Below are 23,237 nucleotides of genomic sequence, written 5' to 3'. Positions count from 1 at the left end.
GGGCAGCTCCGTGCGCGGGGCAAGAACGACCCCTGCAGTCGCCTGGCGGAAAGCCGCCTCGGCTCGCCGGGGATTGCAGAAGCCCCGCAGGGCTGGGGAGAGCCGGCTGCTGCGCGCTCCGCGCCGTGGAGGTGCGGTAGCATGCGGGGGCGAATGCGTTGCAGCGTGTATTAATCTCTTTCCGCTCATTTTGTAGCAGCAGGAGAGGAAACCCCCTCCCTCCGCCGGCTCCCTCCCCCCGGCATGCTGGCACTGCCCCGCTGAGACGTGCAGAGTTTGGGGTTAACTTGCAGCTGGCCGCCCTGGAATAGAGACTCTCCGGACCGGATCGGTTGGGGTTTGTTGTCTATGTCTTGTTGGGAAATCTGGTGGATTTTTGTCTCACTCGTGGAGGAAGAGCCCGGTGCTGGCAGTTGGCTTCCTGGTCTTTTTTGGAGGGCGAAGGAAGGGAAGGGATCTCGCTTGAGCCGTGCAGAGAGAGAGCTCGGACATGTGTTGTCAGCACATCTGGGGAATACAGTCTGCAAGTCCGAAAGGAGATTTGCTGGGATCGTTCAAACTGCGATATTGATCTTTGTCATTTTTTTTCGCCGAGGGATGCACTTGGCATGAGAATCGGAGGATGGAAATTGTTTGGGAGGTGCTTTTTCTTCTGCAAGCGAATTTCATCGTCTGCATTTCAGGTACGCAGCTGGCACAGAAAGGGAGGGGGGGGCAGAAATACCATACAGGGTTTGCAGGCTTCCCCTTAGCAAGGGCTACAGCTATATGTATAGCAAGGGGTGCAGCAAGGGGCGAGGGGTACAGTTAAAGCCAAATCAAAATAGTAGTTGCAAAATACATGAATGATATATTGTGAGTGGATCGCGACAGAAATCAACAAACATCAATCCGTCGTCCCTTAATTCCAATACCTGTGTAGTAATTGTGATACATTGGTTGCAATAAATAACCACAGTGTACTGATTAAGCAGATGCTTGTAATTCCTAATGTACCTGGTTACTGCAATGTTGTGATTAATTATCACCATCCCAGAATTTCATAGCTCCTGAAGTTCTTAAACTCGGCTGATCTGCAGATCTTAAAAGGTTTGCGGTTCATTGGCAGAGTTGTCATGTTCTGGTGCCACAGTTCAGGGTCTGCAAAGGAAGGAATGATACTGAAGAACGTGCCTCTGCTTTTACATGGAGCTTTACTGTGGCCGTGCTCTGAAAATGAATTTAAAAAAGGAAGTCCTATTCAAAGAACTTGATGACTGGGATTCCAGCTTTAGGCTTCTCAGTTTAAGCTTGCAGAGATCTCTCTCCCCTCCAGTATGTAGAAGTCGGGTAATTTCAGTTGTCACCAGAGCTTGTCCAATTAATGAATAGGCACGGCTGGGTGTCTAGCGTAAAGGATTGGAACAATTTATTCTTGGGGAAAACACTCCCTTCTACTGCAAAAGCCCTGGCTGCCTTGTTAATTTGTCATGTCAGTCATGCTGGAATAATTATGTTGCAGGAGGCAGGAGTGGGGAGGTGGCCAGTTTTCTAGTTTGGGACACTTCAGGGAGCCCCATGGGGATCCAGGCTGCCTGCATCTCCTGCTGTTCCACTTCTCTGCAGGCTGCTTCTGCCCTCAAGTCATTGCATAAGTCCGGAAATGGGAACACAAGCAGCACAGGCCAGGCACTGCAGGGGGGAGGCAGGGGGTCCTGATGGACCTCTCAGTGTCCAGCCTGGAGGTGCTTAGGGAGGGGGAGCTCCAAAGCTCCCTTGGGACCATGCAGGGATTGGCCTGGGCCAGCCCCCAGCCAGCAGCCCCTGCAGCATCTCCCCCCGCCAGTGCCTGCCCCCCCTGCGCTTTCTGCAGCACTTCCTGACCGATCCACCCTTACAGCCTTTGGACTGGGGGCACACATGAACATTTGGGGTGGCAGCATCTATGTTAATTTGTATTGCCTGCACCTGCCCCCAAACTTTTTTATTCCTGAGCAAACAGTGTTGCTGTCGGCCCGCGGGGTACGTCAGCCCTTCTTTTATCCCTACAGACTGGCACCATCTGCTACCAGGCGCCCGGGTGACACTGGCAGCACCCCAAGCTGACCTTCCACTTGTGCCCATTGGAACCATCAGAATAATTCCCTCTCTCACTCTTTAGAACAGCAAAATCTGCTGCCTCTTGTCATTTAAATCTCACACTTATCTATTTAGCTCAGCGTGACATGCCACCTGTCCAGTTCTCTTCAAATTAGGCACTTCTTTAAAGTACCACAGTGAGAATGGAAAAATGAAGCTCGTCGCTTTCTTGGCCATTCTGACAGTAATATCCTGAGACAGAAAGAAGCTGTCCCATCCTGTGCAGGTCCTTATGCCATGCATTTAGCTGCCAGTGTTTCCTAATCTCCCCCCCTCCTTTCCTCATCTTCAGATGTGGGAACCCAGGCTTCTGAAACGGATATGGGATCAGTCCTGCAGGGGCTCTCATCGCTCTCCATCTCCCTCTAGCACTAAGAACAGACTGATAGCCATCGCTGTTTTTCTCTTTTTTGGGGGAATAAAGTGAATGGTGGGGTGCTTTTGCTGCATGGTTAAAGCTGTGGTTTCAAATAATTAATGTTAACCACATAGAGGATGTGTGCATGCTTTAGCCTTTTTTTTTTTTCTTCTTCCTAGGGATTTTTATTTTTTTAAGGAATCCTTAGTATTTGTCATTTTGGTAAAAAGGATTAAGATCTGTAGATATCTGACTGGCACTAATGCTGTGTATCTTTCCTCTGTCATCCTTTTTACACTACGTTTTGTAGCATATTATCTAGCTGGGATGTCTGGATAACAGTGTAAGTAAGAGAAGGTGTAATGAAGCCTGTTAAGGTTTGCCTCAACACTGGATTCCAGAAACTGTGCATTTTTAGCACTTTGGCAGTGGTCATTCGTTCAACACGTTACTTAAAAAACCCACTAGTTGAGCACACTGCTGCAAATCACAGGAATGCGAATTAAGGACTGTGGTAGTATTCTTTTTTTCTTTTTCTTTCTGATTAAGTCAGTTGTTTCAGCAATGAAGATACAAGACTGGTCTTCTGTGCACAGATCTTTCCTGAACATTAGCAAACGCCTGATTCAGTGTCTGTTTAAACCTGTGATGGCCCTCCTACTAATTCCAGTGGTTATTTGGATTAGGGCCTATTAAAGGCTGCTGTTCAAAGGGACGATGTCAGTCACTGAATTGAATAGACTATTAAATTAGTTCATCATTATTAGTAAACTTCTTTATGAAACATAGGTTCAATGTTATGTCACATTGTCTTTTGCTATGTATTTACATGACATTTAAATGTAAATTATGCTGAATGTAGAACTTATGCTGTGTTTCTTATTTAAAATAAATAACGAATTTATACAATTGGCTTTTCGGTGTCTCTCACATGAATGAATTTTTGTGAGACTTAGTATATGGAAAGTAATTTCATCTACTAAAAAGAGGCATATATATTTTCAAAATATTTTATACCTAACATATTTTTTTATCAGTTAGTTACCTGTGTGAATGATAGATTGCTTGGTTTGGAAAAAACGGTACTGAGATTTAGGAATATATTTTTTTTTTATTACTGGCCCTTGTGTTTGGGGAATAATTTATCTGTGAACTTCGTAAACTGAATATTTTTGTTTTCTTGCCATACTGAATTAGGGTTTTTGCTACTTGAAATTGCTTGTTTGAAAGGCGAATCTAGTTTCTTTGTGCAGATGCAAATGAGAAATAAGAACAGATTGAAGGACCATGAAAACAATTTCTATCCTTTAGAAAGAAATGAAAACCCTCTCTTTCCTTCTAAGTCATGATGCATATTTATTCCTTTGAGTTGTAGTCTCTGAGGAAAAATAGTCATGATTTGTATTATGACTTTTGAGGTTTTGTTCCTTTTAATGATACCAGAGCATAGAAGGAACACAGGGTAGTGGAAGTGAAGATGTTCTGTGTATAAAGTGCCGAAATAAGACCTCTCTGGTTGTTGTTCCTTTGAAGATGCAGATAATCATGGCACGGAGATTATCCTGTTTATATAGAAAGAGGATAATAGTTGTTGGTATGATGTCCAAAATTTCCTTCCTGGGTAAGGATACCACCAAAGATTAATTAGCATCGGTGTTCTCAGGTGAGATGTTTTTGATCCCATAATGGCTGCCACCTTTGCTTGCATAGTCATTTGTATAAACCATGAGTGATTTTTTTGTGATTCTAGATATTAACAATCAATTTCAAGAAAAAAAATCAGGATGCTGTTTTCAAACTCTTGCAGGATACTTCATTTAAATAAGGAAATGCTACTGTCATGGGCATTGATTAAGAAGGTTTCTATGTACATTTTCTGTTAATCCATCAACAAAATGGTTTATAGAACCTGCATGTTCAACATCTTTGTGGATTCCTATGAGATGATATATTATCTCTTATTGTTTTGGCTTGCAGGAACTAATAGGGATGAAATTCATGCAAGCACTACAGCTCTCTTATTATTTGGAAGTATTTTCATCCTTTGCCATCATCCCCAAGTCATGTAGGGGCAGATCCCTTTTATGATGTAACTTCTTTGGCCTGTTTGGCAGCACACGGGTCATAAATCATGTGTGATGAACAACTAAGATGGTATAAAAAAAATCCTGTGCATCGAGGAATTCCACTGTGTATTGAGCATCTGATGTAGCATCTCCTGGCATTGAGGGCTAGGGGTGTATTTGGAGCACAGTTGCACTTAATTTTCTGTCTTGCTGCTCCTGCAGTCGCTGAGCTCTTGTTACCTGGCATAACACAGAGTTGTCATATAGGAAATCTAAATTATTCCAGGACTTGAATTATCTGTTGAATAATGGTCTGTAAGGTCTGATAACTCTTCTTTCTTAGCATTGTACAACCTGAGATAATTCAAGCTAAAGCAGTGTAGCAGAAGAGAGGAGTATCAAGGCTCTAATGTCCGTTAGTAACCAACAGTGAACGGTTCATTGTTATGTTTGGACAAAAATGTTGAAACCAAGTTAATTATTCGCAAATAGTGTCACAGAAATAGCTTTTTCTGGCACTTTTAAGAAAGAAGTGTAATATCCTAGGGGAAGGAATTATTCATAGCAAGATATATATATGAGAGAGAAAGTAATGACTAGGCATGTAGGAAGGTATAACATGCAGCCTGGTGCATCTGGTAACTAAGAGCCTTTGGCATCCAATCCCTTATAGTATTCTTTCCTGCTTTGTCCCATCTCCACAGCTTCATGTGTGTGGGCAAACCTTCATGCTTCCACGGAGTTTGTTGATGTTACTGAAAATCCACGTGGATTCAATCCTCCTGTTCACATTCAAACACAGGATGGAGGCCATATGTTGGTTCCAAAGACTCTCAGTTCCTTAGCGCTTGAATGCTTTCTCACTTCAGAGATGTTGCCGCCTTTTCAAAAGGTGTGAAGATGTTTCTGCTTTAAAATTCTATGGAAATAGCCTTGTAGTCTCCTGTAAATGTCTGCTTTACTTTTTTTTTTTCATCCTGTATTTTTCATCATTCTATTTTTATTGTTAGTTTTACAGCTAGAGCGTGACCAGATAGGCGCTAAAGTGCCAAAACAACACACATATTTTTAGCTTATGTAAAGGTAGTAGAAGGGAACGTTTATGAATAGTTTTGCACATATTATGCTGATCTATTTTCCGTCCAATAAACTGGCAGAAAGAAACTGGTAATCGCTGCTATTCTTTTCCAGATCTCAGTGACAAAGATACCCAGTTTTCAAAGGGACCTCTTCACCTTGTTGTGTTGCCTCATTGTTAATGCAACTGAACTAGATACCAAGCCTCCAAGCCAAAATTACTAAAACCAGGAATAAAACCCCAACTCAAACAAACACTCTCAATTTAAGGGTGTTCCTTAAGTCTTTAAGATACAACTGATGTTATAGAGAAGTTTTGCCCTTGATATTCTTGGAAGGGTTTCAGTTTTTAAATCTACAACAGCTAGATTTTAAATTCAGCAAGGATTGAAATGGCTTTCCATTTGCATTATGAATATTCCTTGTATACCCATGAAAAGGAATTCCTGCTCCCCCTAAAAGGCTGTTTTGCTTATTTGTTGGTATTGGTCAAAGTATCGCTTGCTTTCTTGCTTGAAAGTTTGTGATTTAGCTGAGGAGAGAGCTGCTGTTCTCATCGTTACTGATTGTTTATGGCTAAACTTAACATGGCAAAGACTGAAGTGGATGATTGGCCCATCTGGGCTGTTAATAGAAGACTATATAAAACTGTTTTATCATTATCTCATTACCAGCTCTAGCAGCAGACAAAACTAGATGACAGTTAGTTATGGACAACACTGACATACTGTGATAAGTGTTATTTTCCTTCTATCTTGTTTTTATCTTAACTATACATCATGTTGGAAGGAGTAGAAAATAGGAATCAAATTTTAAATGACTTGTTTAGAGGCAACACTGTATAGTGGGACTGCATTTCCATTGTAATGCCAACAGAAAGTGCAAAAGTGCCTGTCCATATGGTGGAGAATATTAGCGCAAAAAAAAAAAAAAATCCATTGTGATAGATAAATTGAAACATTAATGGTATATAAATGGGAAATTTTAAAAAGGATAATAAACTGGCATTTAGGAGAATTTGCAGCCTAACCTGTTTACAGTTGAATTCAAAGTAGTAGAATATTTTATTGCTGTTTTAACCATTGATGGTTAAAAAGTCAAGGGTCTTTTAATGGAATTTCTTGAAGATAGAATAGCAAGTTATTATTGTCATAAAAACAGAGGACTGAAATATTTTAGACCTATATTCTGTGTAGTATGGTAGCCTTTCTGGGGATGTAGACAAGTACTGGGTGCCTCATAGGCACATGGGTGCCCATAAGTGTAAACTTACTTGTCAATATGGGAAACACTTTTATGCAGTGCTTAGCAGCTGACAGTTGAGGTAAGAAAGCATAAGGAAACCTATATTTACACCCACCTTAAAAGACCTTGGAACTCCGAGAATGTTATAAATGGCTTTAGTGTTAATGAGATTTGGGCCTTACAAATTGCAAAAACTTAAAGCTTGACAATGAGAAAAGCTTTAGATGGCAGGTCTTTGTGTTCCTGTGGAGTGCCAGGTACAGCCTATCCAGGTTTACAGCACTAAAATATTTAATTTTCTTTTATTCATCTTGAAAAATGGAAGGCGATCAGTTCCTACATACATAGTGTATTGAAAGCAATGGTCAGAACTAAAGAAAATAAATGCTTTCATTGTTTGATGTATTTTTCCATATGAAAACATTTCTGGTTTAAATTCATGGATCTGTAGCATTTGTATTTCTGTAGTAAAACTAGTGTTAAACTTAAATACCCCACAGTTTTATCTTTTGTAATATTATTGCCAGAAAAATATTACAGCAGCTGTAATTCACAAATAACTAATTAGAATGTACCTTTTAACAAGATACTAAAATAAGTATAGTGATAAGATAATATCCATAATGTTATCTGTTCATTTTGATATTCTATCTTCTTCCCTTTATCATAAGTGCTTAACTTAATCAAGCTCGGAATATTCTATGTTTGTTATCTGGCTTTTAAGTACGGAACAGATAAGAGTTGTGCACTGACTGGTCCAAAGTGGCTTCTAAGCACATGCATGGAGGAGGAAGCTAAGCAATGTTATCCTTTTTTTCCCCTCTAAATGTGTTGACATCTCTAGCTTTTGGAAGTAGTGGTTGAGTAGATGGATTTAGAGGGAAATACAGTTTTTGAAAAGTCATCTTCTTGTCAGTTTTGTGGGTTGTTTCCAATTTCAGTTCTTTCCTATTGTTAACTACTATAGTGCCCTGTCCTGCTTCAAGAATAGTCATCAGAATGGAGTTTTTCTGTTCTGCCATGGGTAGAAAGGCTAGCACAGCAGGACTCCTACAGAATTTGCCATATTAATACTAAAAGAAAAAGATAATGAGTAATAGAGAAAGGTCTTTTGGCATGTGTGACTATGGAAAACTGCACCGTTTGAAGTGATGTTGAATGACCATATCCTCCAGCAAACCTTGCCTGATAGCTGTACTCCTGGTAGGATGGCGGTTGGGTAGCTGAAGGAGCGGTTCAGGAAGGATCGCTACTGCCACAGCTAAATTTTGTTTGGCAAGGTGACACACTTGGGCCACTAGAAAGAGCATTAAATTGCATTTGCCATCATGGCAGAGAAAGAAACTTTCTCTCTTTAGGAAAAAGGTAGTGCTGAAGATTTGTGCTTGCTGACAGAAAAGGAAAACAATACTTTAGTAGTGTCCCCTGAAAGTGAAGTTTTATGGAAAATGAGCTATTTGTTCATACATAGGTGGAACGCTATGCCATTTGCAGCTGAGGTGTGTTATTTCCCATGTGGGAAGCTGCAGTTATGGAAAGGAAGGGCTGTCGCTGCTGGAAAGAAATGGTGTTTGACTGACCCTATGCTGGTCCTAATCCTGCTGCTTGGGAGTGTGTGAACAGCTACTGACAGGAGATTTCTCTGAATGGGATTGTTCAGTCTAGATTTTTCTAAGGATGAAATGTATGAATGAGAAGAGCTTTGCATTATATTTCAATCAAAAAGAAAAAAAGAAGATGAATTTCAGTGGCAGAGCTTGGACCAGTTTGCAGGGAGCGTGTAGTGTTGGCCACACTTTCACAGATGGAGAAACTGAGGTAAAATGTCACGTGAAAGGTGACTCAGCAGCAATTTAAGTAATTACAGTCTATTTTCACCCTCATTTCTGCCTTGCAGCACTAGGATTACTCTTACACCTTCTTTCTGGTCAGGGTATGACACTGAACCTCCTCACTGAGAGAGTGAATCACCTCACTGAAATGAGGGAGCACGAGGCCTCCATGGCACCAGGGTCAGGAAAGAAGGCAGTGACAGACCCTGGGACAAGCCACAGGCTCTGCAGCCTCGTCCCCCACCCTTGGGGTCCGGCTGCTTCGTCCGTGTCAGCTCTCATCCCACACAGCGGAGTAGCCTTGGGTCAGGCTGTGGAGGGGACTGTGAGAAGCCATGTCTGGTGCCTCAGCAGCTCTGAGCTGCCTTTAATCTCGGCCCCTCGCCAGCCCTCAGCCTTGTGCCCTGCTGCTCCTCGCCTCGCCTCGCTGACTGGACTAACCAGCTCGACCGCGGACCTGCCTCGTCTCCAGGGACGTGTTTCCTCCCCACAGGCCCGCCTGGCGATGGCAGGAGGGCGGCTGACCCGCCTGGCTCTCCCTGCACCTGCTCCTCCTCTGCGTGGACTGAGAGGCTGTGCCCCACAGAAAGGTGACCGCCCCTGTGGCACTGCCTGCCCTTGCAAACTCCTTCTAGAAACATCTTCCTGAAAATGGTTTCTGTGAGCTACATGCTAACGCTGCCTTTCAGTTTCTGACTGGAGGGGGGACGGCTGAAGCTGGGCACACGCGACGAATTCAGTGGAGGATGAAACCTGGCCACCTGGCCCCAGGAAACATGAAACTACCATTTTTAAACCCGTAGAACTTGAAGCCCAGCTGAGCAGCGAGTTCGTGGTCATTTCTGCACCTTTGCCGCTTGACTTCGTGCAGTTTGCTTCAGCTAGATTTATCCTCAGTGTTTAAACTGGTGTGGCTTCCCCAGGAGTGAAGGGTCACAGAATGAGGCCTGGTGTGTCCTCTCAGAGGCTGGGTCCCTCCTTCTCTCTCTGCCCGTGTATTACAAGGTATTTTTTCTCTTCATAGTAATAGCAGTGAAGTTATCGTGAGGTATTATTATGGTACATTTAAGAATTACATCAATTAGAGTTTAACTTAAATTGGTTTCCAGGAGTTAGTGTGATACTAAGGTAAAATTCAGACCCACACAAGGTTCCTCCATGAACGTGTGTTATTTAAATTCTGCTTAAATTATTGACATTCATTCAGTTGGCCTCTCTATGTTTTTATGGTGACTATGAGTAACAGAGAGGTTCCTCAACGTGCAGCGCTTCACCTGCCTCGTGTTTTGCATGTTCTTGGCAGATATAGGTAACAACAGAAAGTTAAGGGCACCAGAGGCTTTGGCCCTAAATTTTCTCTTTGAAATTTGCTCTTTCAGCAGACCAATGGGTTCCTTTACATACTGCTGCAGTTGTTGCATATGCTGTGTACACATATATGAATTTATTTTGGGGGGTGAAATCCTCAGCCCAGGGCATTTCGCCCATGACGTCTGTAACTCCCACTTTTTCTTTTCCAGTATATTCACCTGGCTTCACCATTTGCAGATTTTTTTGTTCACATTCATATTTATAAGTGGTATCTTATTGTTACAGTATTTTTTGTGCCTGCTGGAAAACAAAGTAATCTACAAGGACTCCACCGTCTCCTCTCGTTTGCCCAGATGATCCTGAGGGTACTATGTGGCAGTTAGTAATTGCAAGTGGGATTTAAAGTTATCTGCAGATGCATAATTTTTATCTTCAGTAGCCCCCCTGGCACTCTCTCCAAGTTGTTAACAATTCATCTTTGCCAGTCTGTAATTGTGCCTTTGCTCTAGAGTCACAGGTGTTTAGCTCACTGTGGAACAGGATGCAAAATAGAGTAATAAATAATATGATTTATTTTTATTAGGTAGCATAAGTATGTTTGCATACTTGCGAGCTAAAAACTTAGTCATCCTCTTTAGATTTTATTGTGATACTTTAATACACAGATTCAGCAAAACACAAAACTTAAGACAGGCTTAAGTGTTTTGCTGTATCTGAGTCTTAATATGTAATTGTATAAAACAACCTAGATTAAGGATGTGCTGAAGTGCTTTGCTGAAACAAGGAGTAGTAGCGGTATAATACATGAATAATAGAAAATGTTTGGAAAAGCCCAGCTAAAATGAGCAGAAATTTTCATAATCTCTGATTAAATTATACAGTTGTGTAGAAAATAGTTTTTTACCCAGGTAAAATCATATAAATTCTTTGTGTGGTAAAGTGAAGATACAGACTTTTCTAGTATGACTAACACAGCAAGAGAAACTGTACAATCAGAATTAAAATAGTCCGGATTGTAATTTGTTAATTCTCATTTTATAGGATGCCCTGAATGAAACAGACACCATTTTTCACAATAGTAAACAGATGTCCCCTGGACTATGATAAACAAAACCAAAAAACTAAAAAGTGCAATAACAAGAGTTGAGTGGTAATCCACAGTGCTTTTCATATGTGAATTTCTGTTCCACTTTTTTTCCAGCACGAATTTTAGTTTTATTTTGATCAGACCTCAAGTCCTGCTATAACGAGGACATCCCGTGTACAGAGCTGGGCTGTGGGGCTGCATGGCACGACTGGTGGAGGGACAGTGGCACAGCCGTGCGGTGTGGTGAGGGAAGACCCACTCTACCAGGTGGTGCCAACAGTGGTGACTTGGGAAACCTCATGCCAGTTTTGTGCAAGCAGCTGGCACAGTCTAGATTGCATAAGCAGAGTTTAGTCAGACTGATACAGGAAACTTCTTGTGGGGGATATATAAAAATACCTGAGGTTCTGTCAGTCCCTCTGGGACCAAAACAAGCCAAACATGTCCTCCCTGCTGCAGGGAGAAGGTGGTAACATATTCAGTATGTATCAGTACAAAAATTCTGCATGTTTTATGAGGTAAGGCTTTGTATATGGTATTATGAATAAATTTCTACCATGGGCAAGACAGTTTACGTAAGTATTGCACTATTTCTAAAAACGGCTGGACAAAGCTCTACAATTCATATACATCATATTTATGTATTGGGGCTATAACTACCAAAGGGCACAGAGCTTGCAAACTTTCTCCCTTCTCTCCTCCAACCATTGTCCTGCTTTGGCTCTGCTTAATGCTTCACAAACAGCAGCAAGTAACTCTCATAACTCATGCCTGTAACTCTCCCAGTTTTAGTTCCTTACTCTATGTAACTGGGACCTTCTGTGTTTACTGTGTTTTTATGTTTTTAAATACTTATTTACTTTGCAGTAATAAAAGGGCATATCTGACAAGGTAGTCAGCATCTTCCTTTTAATGCTCCTGAAAAAGAACCCGTGACTCAGATTTCAGACCACAGCAAATAGCAGTTGAATTTAAATCCTTTTTGAAAGGCCTCCCTTTCAATGGCTTCTTTACTGATATCCTGGTAACTGTTGTGGAGGACCAAATGATGAAGTGTGTCTTGATCACATAGTATCATCACATTACTGGACACGAAGAATTGATTCTAGTCATTGAATACTCCAGAACTTAAAAACTTTGAAATAGAGCATTCTTATGTATAAAACCAGAGTAGATGACACAATACTATTGCATTATTTTTAAAACTCTTAAGTGTTTTGGATATAACTTTCACTGATATTATATAAACTGTACAGAAATAATCTCCTGGCATTTGCTTGGAATGACAGTCATCTATTCCTACACGTTTATTTAAAATCTTATGTAGCAACAAAAAAGTATTTGTTTTACACAAGTTTGTTTTGGATATTTTGCCAGGGAAGAAAGCAAGCTTTGCTAATATAGGCTGAAATAAAGTGTAAAATAAAATCTTCAAATCAGCTCTTAGTTCACAGAGGTAGTGTGCAGTGGAATTACTCCACCAAAAATGTTGGCGCTGAGTTCAGTTAAGTGTTAAGCAGAGGTCTCTTGGTAAATAGTCCCATTAGAAACATACTGTGACCTCTGCTGCTGGGATTCAGGTATGTGAGAGAAGCGTGCTTAGGAGCTTTACCAGTCATGTGGTCAGAATGATTTTCAATCACTTTGGTCATTGCTGGATTAAAATTGAGGCTGCAGAGATTAATGGTCTGTTGTTACTAATCCACTAAACCGCTGTTCCTAGATGTTTTAAATTGACTGAACCTATAGATTGTTAAGTTACTGAGAGATATGGATTTGTAACGGTTTTAACTGTCTTTCTTGATGTTTAGTGGTAGCAGTATCCTATTATTTATTGCTCTTTGAGACAGTGATCTTGGCTGTTCTTGAATGAAAGTGAACTTTATACTTTTTTATTTATACTATTCTATAGCATAGTAAAAGTGCGTATCATTTTAAACAAATGCGGATGAAGAAAGCTTTGCTATGTTTAGATATGAGCTGGCATTAGTAGAAGCTCAAATAAGAACAATAGAAATTAAATCTTGGTTTTACTTCATTGTTACAAATGGTGGTCACTGTCCCTAACCATCAAAATAGCCACTATCTCCCTTCAGTCTGTCTGCCGTTGACAGTGGTGGTTGTCCCCTCAAGTGGGTTTTACTGACATTTGAAGATGTGGCCAAAAGCAAAATGGCTGTTCAAGCTTTTGGGAAATTATGTTTTCTAAACTAGCACAGTATTTGGAGTATCAGGGCTCAGGACTACTGCCAGAGATCTAGCACAGCTAGACATAATTTCTGTACTTAATTTCAGTACTTAGTTTCTGTGCATGTGTAAGAAGTTTTCCCCAGGTGAAAAACAAAGTACCAAAGAAAAAAGGGGAAAGAAATGAGGGACGAGTTCATCCATCTACTGAGACGGGAGGAAACGTTGGGCACAACAGTGTAGTGGTTTGGGTTTCAGCACGGAACTGTAAACAAGATGCGTGAAGAGAAAGTTTTAACAGGTCTGCATCAGTACAGTATGGGAGAGACAGGGGAGAGGGAATAGCATGTGGAAGAAATCAGACTGTGATTGTGGCTGGCAGAGTTCTGGGGGCATTTAATCTGAGTGGATAGCTTTACATTAGGCAATGTATGTGTTTTGGGCCCTATTTACCAGATCTGTGCCTAAGGTTGCCAATTGGAATAGTTTTGCCTTTCAGGTGTTTGTAATTTTGTGAAATACTTCATTCTAAAATTGTAATTAAAAAAGGAGTTTGATTTTGAGTTCTAGAAGAATGTAAAATACATTCTTTTAAAAATTATTTCCTTTGATGAAAGGAGTTGAGTACCTGGTGCCTGCCAGATTGGTGTGGACATACGCAATGTCTACATGACATACAGAAGAAGAAATTGCTTTTGATTGAATAAATAATGACAACACTCTAGCGCTAAACAACTAGGTTTTGGTGCTTGTTTAAACTGCAGTGTGACTACCTCTTTCATAGGAAGCATGCTTAAATTATCATCTAATTAGGCCTTGCTCTGAATGTGCTTTTGATTCCTATCATTATATGCTGAAAACAAGCAGAATTTTTTTGCTTTTGTGTTCATCACAAAAGATGCGGAAAAGTTATAGGAAAGTATACTTTTGCATTTTAACTGCACTGGCATTAATCTGCTTGGGAGAGGGGAGTAAGCTGTATTTGTAATTGGTATAAATTAAAAACCCATTAAAATCTTTGAAAAAATTTGCATTTTTGATTTAAAGTGTCAATATGTCATAAAATTTTATGATTATTAAATTACTACAGATGTATTCTACATGTTTATACTAACATACAGCAAGGTGACATGGCTTTAACTTTATGATTAACTTACAACTCTGTCAGAGAATTCTAGTGATTAAAATAAACCCTTTATTTCATGCAACTATCTCTGCTTCTGAACCTTGGTGACTTGGCTTATTCTTTTGCCTTCTGGTTATCTCAGCAATAGTATGTCTTGATTAAGACTGCAAAGAGCTTTTACATCTGTTCTTGTCACAAAGCTATGTAGGATAAAGTAGGCCAAAGATAACTCATCATGCAAACTATGGACCTCCAGTTATTTCTTTCCCTCCAGATTTAATACTGCGTTCAAATAAAACTGGGACTGTGGAGGTAAAACCAAAGCATTTAAATGGATTTTTGGCAATTTCTTAAAGCTCTCTTGAGGAAGAAGAAAATATTAATATAAAACTGAAATATGTATGACTGGATGAAAAAGATGAAGTTACTGTCCTGCCAGCTATTAGGAAGTCCAGTCCTTATCCTATAGGAAATCAGAGTTCACCATCTAAGTTAAAACAACAGTCACACTTAGTGAGGTGAATAGATCAATGAGAATAGTTATTGTGAAACTGCAAGGAAAAAGTGACCTCTTTCTTATTTACAATAGAAATACCTGATAGCAGCTGAACACGAGGCCTGTCCTCAGGTCATGTTCTATAGAACACTAATTTGTGATAACTATACACGAATTAAACTCGCAATGTAAGGGAGCTAATGTTTGCAGCTTCCTAGACAGGCTTTGAAGCTTCAACCGCATGGGCCCACTGTAGGGTGGAAGACAGTACCCTGATCTTTAGCTAGCACTTAGACCAGCCACTGAGCAGTTCTTCCTACCTAATCAGGTTGAGATTGCAAACAAATGAAGCATTTGTTGAGTGAAAAGACGTGTGGTAGTTTCTCTGTATCCCTGTAATGCATTTGTGACTGCCTGCTGAATGGCTTCACAGGGTTAAGCTGAATTGCCCTAGCTAGCAGCTGAAAATGTATTGTGCTGTCAGACTTAGCTTTCTCTATTCAGACACTGTAGGGACCAGGGGCTTGAGGGTCCACTGTCTAGCATCCAAAGTAGTTATTTATAACCTCACCGAGTAAGTGAGAAATACTACTCTATTAGAATGATAGCAGTTTTTACGCGCTTGGCTTGAGCGTAAACTAACAAGCAGCCAGATCCTGTATCTACGTAAATCAGCGTAACTCAGAAGATCTGTTCTAGTTTGTTAGAGATAGGAGCTAGCCCAGAGCATGAGTACGGCAGGATCAGGTCCTGGGATATGTCATTTTGGTGAGTTTGGCTTTTGATCAGAAGCAGTCAGCCCACTAGCTCTTTTAACCTGAATGTTTATTGCATGGTTCTAATCCAGGTTTGAGATTGACTTAAATATTTTAACAGTTGCAAAATAAACATGTAGTCTGCTTATTTTTGGGGATTTGTTTTTACAGCAATCATACACAGAGAACCCTATTATTGATAGTCCATTTTTTTAAAGCTTCTGCCATCTCTTGCACTCTTGGTATTGCTGTTTTTTTCTCAGTTGCTCTTAAAGGCAATATTAACAGATGGTATGCATTGCTCATTAAATCTGCATCTACACCTCTCCAAGGACTGCAAAGATGTCGGGAAACAGACCATGTTACTGCAGTAAGCGCTTAGAAGCTTGGAACTTACTGTGCTATTCATGAGCAGTTTTCACTATCTGTGTTTCGAGTGCTATAGCAGTAGAGTTACAAATATATTGGTGAAATATTTCTAATTTAGCCAAGTCCAGGTATGTGCCGTTTCCTCACAGATTGGGTAAAATGTCTGTGTTTCTTTCATACTTCCGTATTTGCGCCTTGGTAGTGTCACAGTCAACAGCCCTTCCCTTTTATATAAATGTCTTAATGTTGGATGTTAAACCTGTATATCTGTAACACTTAATTTCCCACCTCTATTTACATGTGTTATCTGAGGTACCTTTGCTTTTCCTTGAGATCACTTTCTCTACAAAGCTTAGCTCTTCTTGTCCTGTCTGCAGTGATGGCACTCTTTAAATAGATTAGATACATAAATGTTACTTTTAGGCTTTCTCAACTTGAATGTCTTTGTCTGAAGAGGCAGCGCTTTGATGCGCCAGTCGAAAGGGCACGGTGCCAGTGTGGAATTCGCTTTCGGTATGTTTCAAATTGGTGGGGAGAGATGCAGAAATCCAACTAGCAGATAAGAGTTCTCATTTCAGCGTCTTTATTACTCTGATTTGGAACTGATGTGATCTGACTAGCAATCCCAAAAACATCAATATAGCCAGAAATAGGGTGTTCCCATCTTGTTTCTCTTAAGCTTTTCTTTTCTTTAGTAAAGTGTTGGATCAGAAAGGTTAAGTTGTCGTTGATTCCATGGTTCATGGAAGGTTAGGATTTAGTTCACATTTCTTTCATAGCTGGCCAGTGTTAGGGCTAAGGAAGCTGAAACATGGATAGTACATTAAGTGGAAATGAGATCAACACCTACCGTTTTTACAGAAAGAAACACTTCAACCCTTCCACGTTTGAGCTGGTCTAAATGGGCACAGTGAGGAGTGGAAATTCAGTATTTTGGGTATGTGTTTACGATTTTCTGTTGGCTAGGGATATTTCATGTTCTAAAAGCAAAGTCTAAATAAAAAGTGATTTTAAATAAATCAATTTCAATAAAGGGCTACAAAAAGCTGTATAGGCACTTGTAAGATGAAATTAACCTTGTTTGTATTAATTTAGATTGTTTATTTGGAACAGGCTGAAGTGAACCTCATAAACTCAGTTGAAATTTATCCAATACAATTTCTGAGCATAAGGTTGCCTACCTTACATGCACATTTTTCCTTGTGATTTACAAGAGGCAAATGTTTCCTTCACAGAGATTTGCAAAATGAAGGGGCCATCTAAAGTAGCATCAAGAAAATAACAGATTTTTTTAAGTTCCCAACTTAAGAAAATGAAAAGTAATAGAATCAGGAGTGGGACCAAATGCTCTTTCATGTACAATTAATAGAAGTGGTGTCCCTAAGTATGAAAATATGTCAATGTGTTAATTATCAACATGCCATCGATACTATATTTGTTGGTAGCACAGTAGATCCCAAGCCATATAGATGCAAGACAGTAAATTTATCAGTGCTTCATAATTTAAAGTGGCACAAGTGAGAACTGAAGCTGCTTCACTGAGTAACTGGAAGACCTAAGCTGTGCTTAATTCTGCTTGGAGTCTTGCTTCTGATCCCATTAAAAGTGCTGAAGGTTTTACCACTAACTTTCACTCTACCAAAATTGGACTGCAGGGACAGCAAGTGACTTTTACCTAAGGTATTTCAAAGCTTATGCAGTTTGAAGTCATTCACTTTTCTTTCCTGAGGATAATTTTCTTCTCCTCTTCACCCTCTATCATCACTTGCACCCATTCCTTAGTTCTGATTTAGGAGAGAAGAATGACAGGAGTAGACTAGTATGGGGGATAAAGAGTATTTGGTTGTGAGGGGTGGAATAAAAGAAGACTGGAGGAATAGATAAAAGAATGAGGTTATAGTCTAACAGGGAGGATGCTGGCAATGGAAGATAGCACTGAGATTGGGTGTTTCATAGTGCACTTTGCCAGAAGTGAATGAGAAAAGAGCATTGATGACAGTCCACTTCCTAACTGCTTTTGGTTCTAGTCCTAAATAGGAGTTGGGTTGGTGGCTTCCATAGGAGCAAGACAATATTTTTGTGTGAAGAATCACAGAGATAGAGATACAGAGAGTTTGACTGTTCAGTCATCAAATCTTAATTATTTTTTTTAAACCCTTAACTTAGAGCACAGAAGCTGTCAGAATCCTTGAAGACAAAATTGCTAATAACTTAAATGCTCTAAAGTTCTTCACTCTGTAGCTGTTGACCTTTGAGGAGTCTGACTGCTTACTGAGATTATTTCATTAGTATTTGCACATTGACTTCCTGCCAAAAAGTCAATCTGATTTTCCTTTGCATGGTTTTGTTATTTTGAAGGTCTTCAGCTGTGGAATAAAATCCACTGTATAACAAAGAGCTGGCAGAGTTGGAAGCTTTCCAGTAAAAGCCTTCCCAGGTTAAACTGGTGATGCTGAAATATTACAAGTGTTTTGTGTGGCCTCCTTTCCCTTGTGCCTTACCTAACATAGCTGTTCCTGAAGAAGGGCAACAGTTAGTTTTAGTTCCCACTGCCCCCAAGAGAATATTCTACTTCTTATGTACAGGATGAAATTTATACATCATTTGAACTTGGGACTTGGACTTTGCTTTCATTCTTTATCAGCCTCAAGACGTTTTTTTAAAAGATGTTTATGATGAGCTTAATGATCCCTCTCATAGAGTTGATCAGTTATGATGTAAATGACAGTATGGATCTCGTATCATATTTAGGTGCCCAGCACTTCTGCATTGTTGAAGACACTTATACAAGCTGTCTAAAATATCATGTAAATACACAATGAAAAAAGCACAAGGAAAGGCTGTATCAGAAAGGGCTGACTCGAGAGCAGATTAACTACCAGTGGCCACCAGGAAAATGTCAATTTCTTTCTGATGCAGGATAAAAAAAGAGGAAGATGGATGTACACTATCTCTTCTTTTTTCTCTTCCCCTAATTTCCTCCCCAAAAGGAGAGGAAGGTCAAAGTGTCACCTGAAAAAGCTGGGTGGAGCTAGGAACTTTCTATCGGCAGTTAAAGATGTCTAACTATGAATGTCCTATTTATTGAGCCTACAGGGCTGAGATCAATTTTTTTATGATAGACAGAAATTGATGAGCCTATCAAATACTTGGAGCCTGGAGGATGTATGTTTTATATATGTATTCGGTACTACATACAGGGCTACAGCTTGATATACCCTCACTAGATAAAGAGGAGGGGGGTGAGGGTATAAAACATACCTTATCATTAGACTTTGAATTCTATCCTTTGGTATATTGGCAAGGCCTGCATTTTGCAAGAGACAGAGTAAAGTAATTCTCATGTTCCAATCCAGTGGAGTAAACAAACAACTACATTCTGCAAATGTTGCAGATTCAGGATCAGTTTCAAGAAGAGCCCAATTAGAAGCATATGAAGGCAGCCTGGCCTGTCTCCCTGGGATGGGACACGCATGACTGTAGGTATTCATCTGGTCCCTGAGAGGATGGAGCTTTCCTCCTAATTGGAGCTTTTGGATGCTACTCCAACCTAAATGATACTGTGCACAGCAAGTCAGCACAGCTCCACTGATCTTGCTAAATATACATCTGACTTGCACTAGCTGTAAGCGGTCTCTTCCTAGAGATTAGAGTCGTGGGCCTTATTTTGCTGTGCAGGTACTAAGGCAACTTGAAGCAAGTGTGAGAAGGCATTATTATTATTATTCTCAGTTATTCCAAGGTTAATACAGTGAAACCTCTGGCTTGGGCGATTCCCAGACATCTAGCTGTAATGGCTGGGAGGTTTTAGATGAAAGATCTCTCTTTTTCTCTGCCTGTTTTTGTATTCTTTTTTCCAAAACTTTTGCTGCTGACTATTGTCGCAGATCAACAGTTCCCAGACGCGTTTGCCCCTGCATACAGGGTGTGGGATAATGGGGGATGGAGCAGCTCTGAAAATCCTTTGTCAGAGAAAAGAGGAGAGTGTGAAAGATCTGGAACAAGAAGCGTCCATGAGTGTTAGATGCTTAGAGCTCAACCATTGCTTCACAGTCTTCCCCCATGGGGATTACTTTCTTTCAGGACCTTTGCTAAAAAGCAGGGGCTCAGCTCAATACCTGTGGCCCCTGGTTCTGTCCTTGCTGAGTGCAGTGCCTGCCCCTTTCCTCAAGTTTCTTTTCACTGCTGCAACTGCTAGTCCAGGTACTCCCTTCCCCAGATATATCCCCTTCTCCTCCCAGAAGCTCTTCAGTAACCACTCTTAAAGGAAGCACTCATGTCTCATCTACTGGGTTCTTCCCAGGTTGTTTGATCTGATCTGCTGTTGTTATTTCATATAAATTACATTCACATTTATTATGGTTGCAAATATTATGCACATTTGCACACAGATGTATATCACATCACACACATACATATATTTGCATATGTAAGTGTGATAAAAATGGAGTCAGCATCTGAGAGAAACAGATTTCCTTGATAAACCTGAAATAAGCTACAAAGCCTACGTCTTTATCAAATGAAGTGCTTTGGGCTGGATTTTAGTATCTGCTATAACTGGGACTGGCTGGCTGGGTGAAGACAGCTGTGCTAGGTGCTGGGGTGGGAAGACAAGCAGACAGTTGGTGCGGAGGAGATTGCACCCAAATGAGGTGCTGTGGAATGGGGGAGGCAGAGAGAGAAAGAGAGGAGAAAATTAGGCCTGAGAGCCAGTTGGGTATGGGAAAGAGGGGAAAGACCTAACCTTGTAATCACTTTGGTAGGTACAAGAATTATGCTATTTGGTAAAAATTCTTTTAGTTTTATTAAAAAATAAGAGTAGGGGAGAGGCAAGTGAGGGATTCATACACACTCACAATCTAAAGTTATCTTAACACTTTAGAAATACCGGAAGAATGATTGCCTGTGCAAGGGTTGTGTGGGAAAAGGCATTAATTTAGCACGTTCTCATTTTATTGGAGAGTTTGTGGGACACAGTGAATAAAGGAGGGGATTGCAGGAAGAGGAAAAGATAGTCACAAAGGAATTTAAGCCTTCTCTAGTGAAAATAATTTTATCACTGTCTCTGCCAGAATTTGTGTTGCTTGGCAACACTCTTTAATCAAACTTTTCAAGGGTGGTCACTAATTGCATGTTTCTTGTTTCCCCCGAGGCCTGATTTGCAGAAGTGCTGAGCAGCTACAGCTAAAACAGGTCAATGGGAGAAATGTTTTGTATGTATCAAATGCTCTGCAAGTCTAAGTACTGTAAAAATTGTACACTGGGGCTACAGCTTGGCTAACAAAAGGTAGAGAAATATCTTTCTTTGACTCTGGCATTCATCTGCACATTTATAGAAAAGGGACACCACCTCTTCAGGAGCACTCAGGAATCAAACATTTTGGGAGGTTGAATCATGTGCTAAAAATCCATGATATTTCTACCTTGAAGTGGTAGGAAGACTAGCTGAAGTTGCCTTTCACGGCACTGCCTAGCTGGCTTCAATTAATGAGCCTTTGAGGGTTTTCTTTGGCACTGAGGGTCTAAGCAGCAGCCCTTTCTCTCTATCTTGGTCCCAAGTGTTAGGTTGAGGAAAAAAAATAGCTCAAATAGTCATCTTAAGGAAAGCATAAAGCAAAACCAGTCCCCTCCTTTTACTCAGCTTTCTACTTCCAAGTGTTGGCCCCACCTGAATTTCTACTAACCTATCTAACCTAAGAGCCATTAGGTTCTTACGTGATTGTTAAGTGCAGGTCTGGGTTCAGATCATGTTCTGTTGAAGTCATTGTGAAATTTGACCTCCACTGACTGCAGTGGAGGAAAAAGAGGATCAGACCCTTAAAAAGACAGCTTTTGCTATCTGTACAGAAGGAAGCAATGCCCAGAGATATCATAGCTTTGTAATGACAGCAGTCCTCTTGTCTGCTGTGGCTTAGACTGAAGTTTGGAAACCTTTTCCTTCCTAAAGTCCAGACAAGTCTTTTTGATATCTTTTTGAGGGGAAAGAGCAAGCATTAAAATGAATCTTATTTTTGTCATGTTGCTATGGGATAATGCTAATGTGACTGTAGGCCATATGTAATGAGGTGGCGGGCTTCATCCAGCCCATAAAGTGCTTCTTATTCTGTGTATTAATGATCATAGACCATCTCGCTCTTCTAATGCATGGAAGACTATTAAAGAATTTCTGTATTAGCCTTTTATAAAAGGATACGAGCATGTGTAGGAGGTAAGTAAAACATGTCATGTTTTAATCCATTAGGAGTGACTGTGGTTCTTAATTCAAAGCCTAGAGAAATGTCATTTATTTAAACAGTACTTTGTATTTCTATAGTACCTCTTACTCAAATATCTCAAAATGTTTTCCGCTAATTGTTATACAGAAATAAAGAGGTGCTGCTGCTCAGTGTGTAGAACCCTCTTTGATTAGGTCAAAGACTGTTGACTCACAGCTCACTGCCAAATCAGAATAGTGAGGCTTTGCACTGCATTTCACAGAGATAATTGCCCAGACAGACTATAAAGCAATGAAAAAGCTGCCTTGAGGGTCTTGAGGCTTCCAGGTCCAAATCTTATATTGTTCTTAATGCAGATTTATGTGAGGCAGGGCAGCTTACAGCTAGTTGATACTCAAATTTGAAAGAGTATAAATGATGCCCTTTTTTTTATTACATTAGTTAAACCCAATGCAAATCTCTGTGTTAGCATTATAAGTGGATTCTGACCTCATTTGTGTTGATTTATGGTTGAAATTGTGTTTACAGTTGTGATGCTAACCTGACTAGTACAGTACTGTTTTCTGTTGACTGACTTCACATGAACCGATGGACCCCCTGGGTTTGCAGACAAAACTTTGACTTCTTTGGGAAACAGTGCCAGGGAGAAGGGTAGGGGGTGTTAAATGATGAAGAAGCAGCTTTAATACAAAATGCCCGTTCAGGGTGATGATTGTCCTAAGGAAATAGGCCAGTGTATGACCCTCATTTCACTTAGTACTGTCAACCCCATTTCACCACAGCACTTGTGCACATGATGCCACTAAATTCAAGAACGTGACTGAATGCAGATGGCAGGAAAGTGGTGCTGTTGTTTAAGCAGGCATTTGGAGTTTAGGGTTTAATATTTTCCTTAGTTAGTCTGTCTTTAGCATTTCTTTGTAATTTTTTTGAAACGTGGGATGAATGAAAAGTTGTTCAGGGAAGAAGAAGATTGGCACCTGAGATCAGAGGTG

The 23,237-nt window shown here is 40.4% G+C and overlaps 1 protein-coding gene across 1 annotated transcript in view; it reads left to right on the top strand.

Annotated features, from left to right (window-relative positions):
• The first annotated feature begins 622 nt into the window (after window positions 1-622).
• CA10 (carbonic anhydrase 10) overlaps window positions 623-23,237 on the top strand; it is a 205,626-nt gene continuing 183,011 nt past the window's right edge. The window contains exon 1 of the mRNA XM_009818802.2: window positions 623-683. Coding sequence (XP_009817104.1) covers window positions 623-683 — 61 coding nt within the window. The remainder of the gene's footprint in view (window positions 684-23,237) is intronic.

The sequence above is a fragment of the Gavia stellata genome, chromosome 22 (assembly GCF_030936135.1).
Source record: "Gavia stellata isolate bGavSte3 chromosome 22, bGavSte3.hap2, whole genome shotgun sequence".
NCBI classification, from domain to species: domain Eukaryota; kingdom Metazoa; phylum Chordata; class Aves; order Gaviiformes; family Gaviidae; genus Gavia; species Gavia stellata.
Note: the sequence above shows the minus strand (reverse complement) of the source record. Positions and strands in the feature narration are given on the sequence as shown.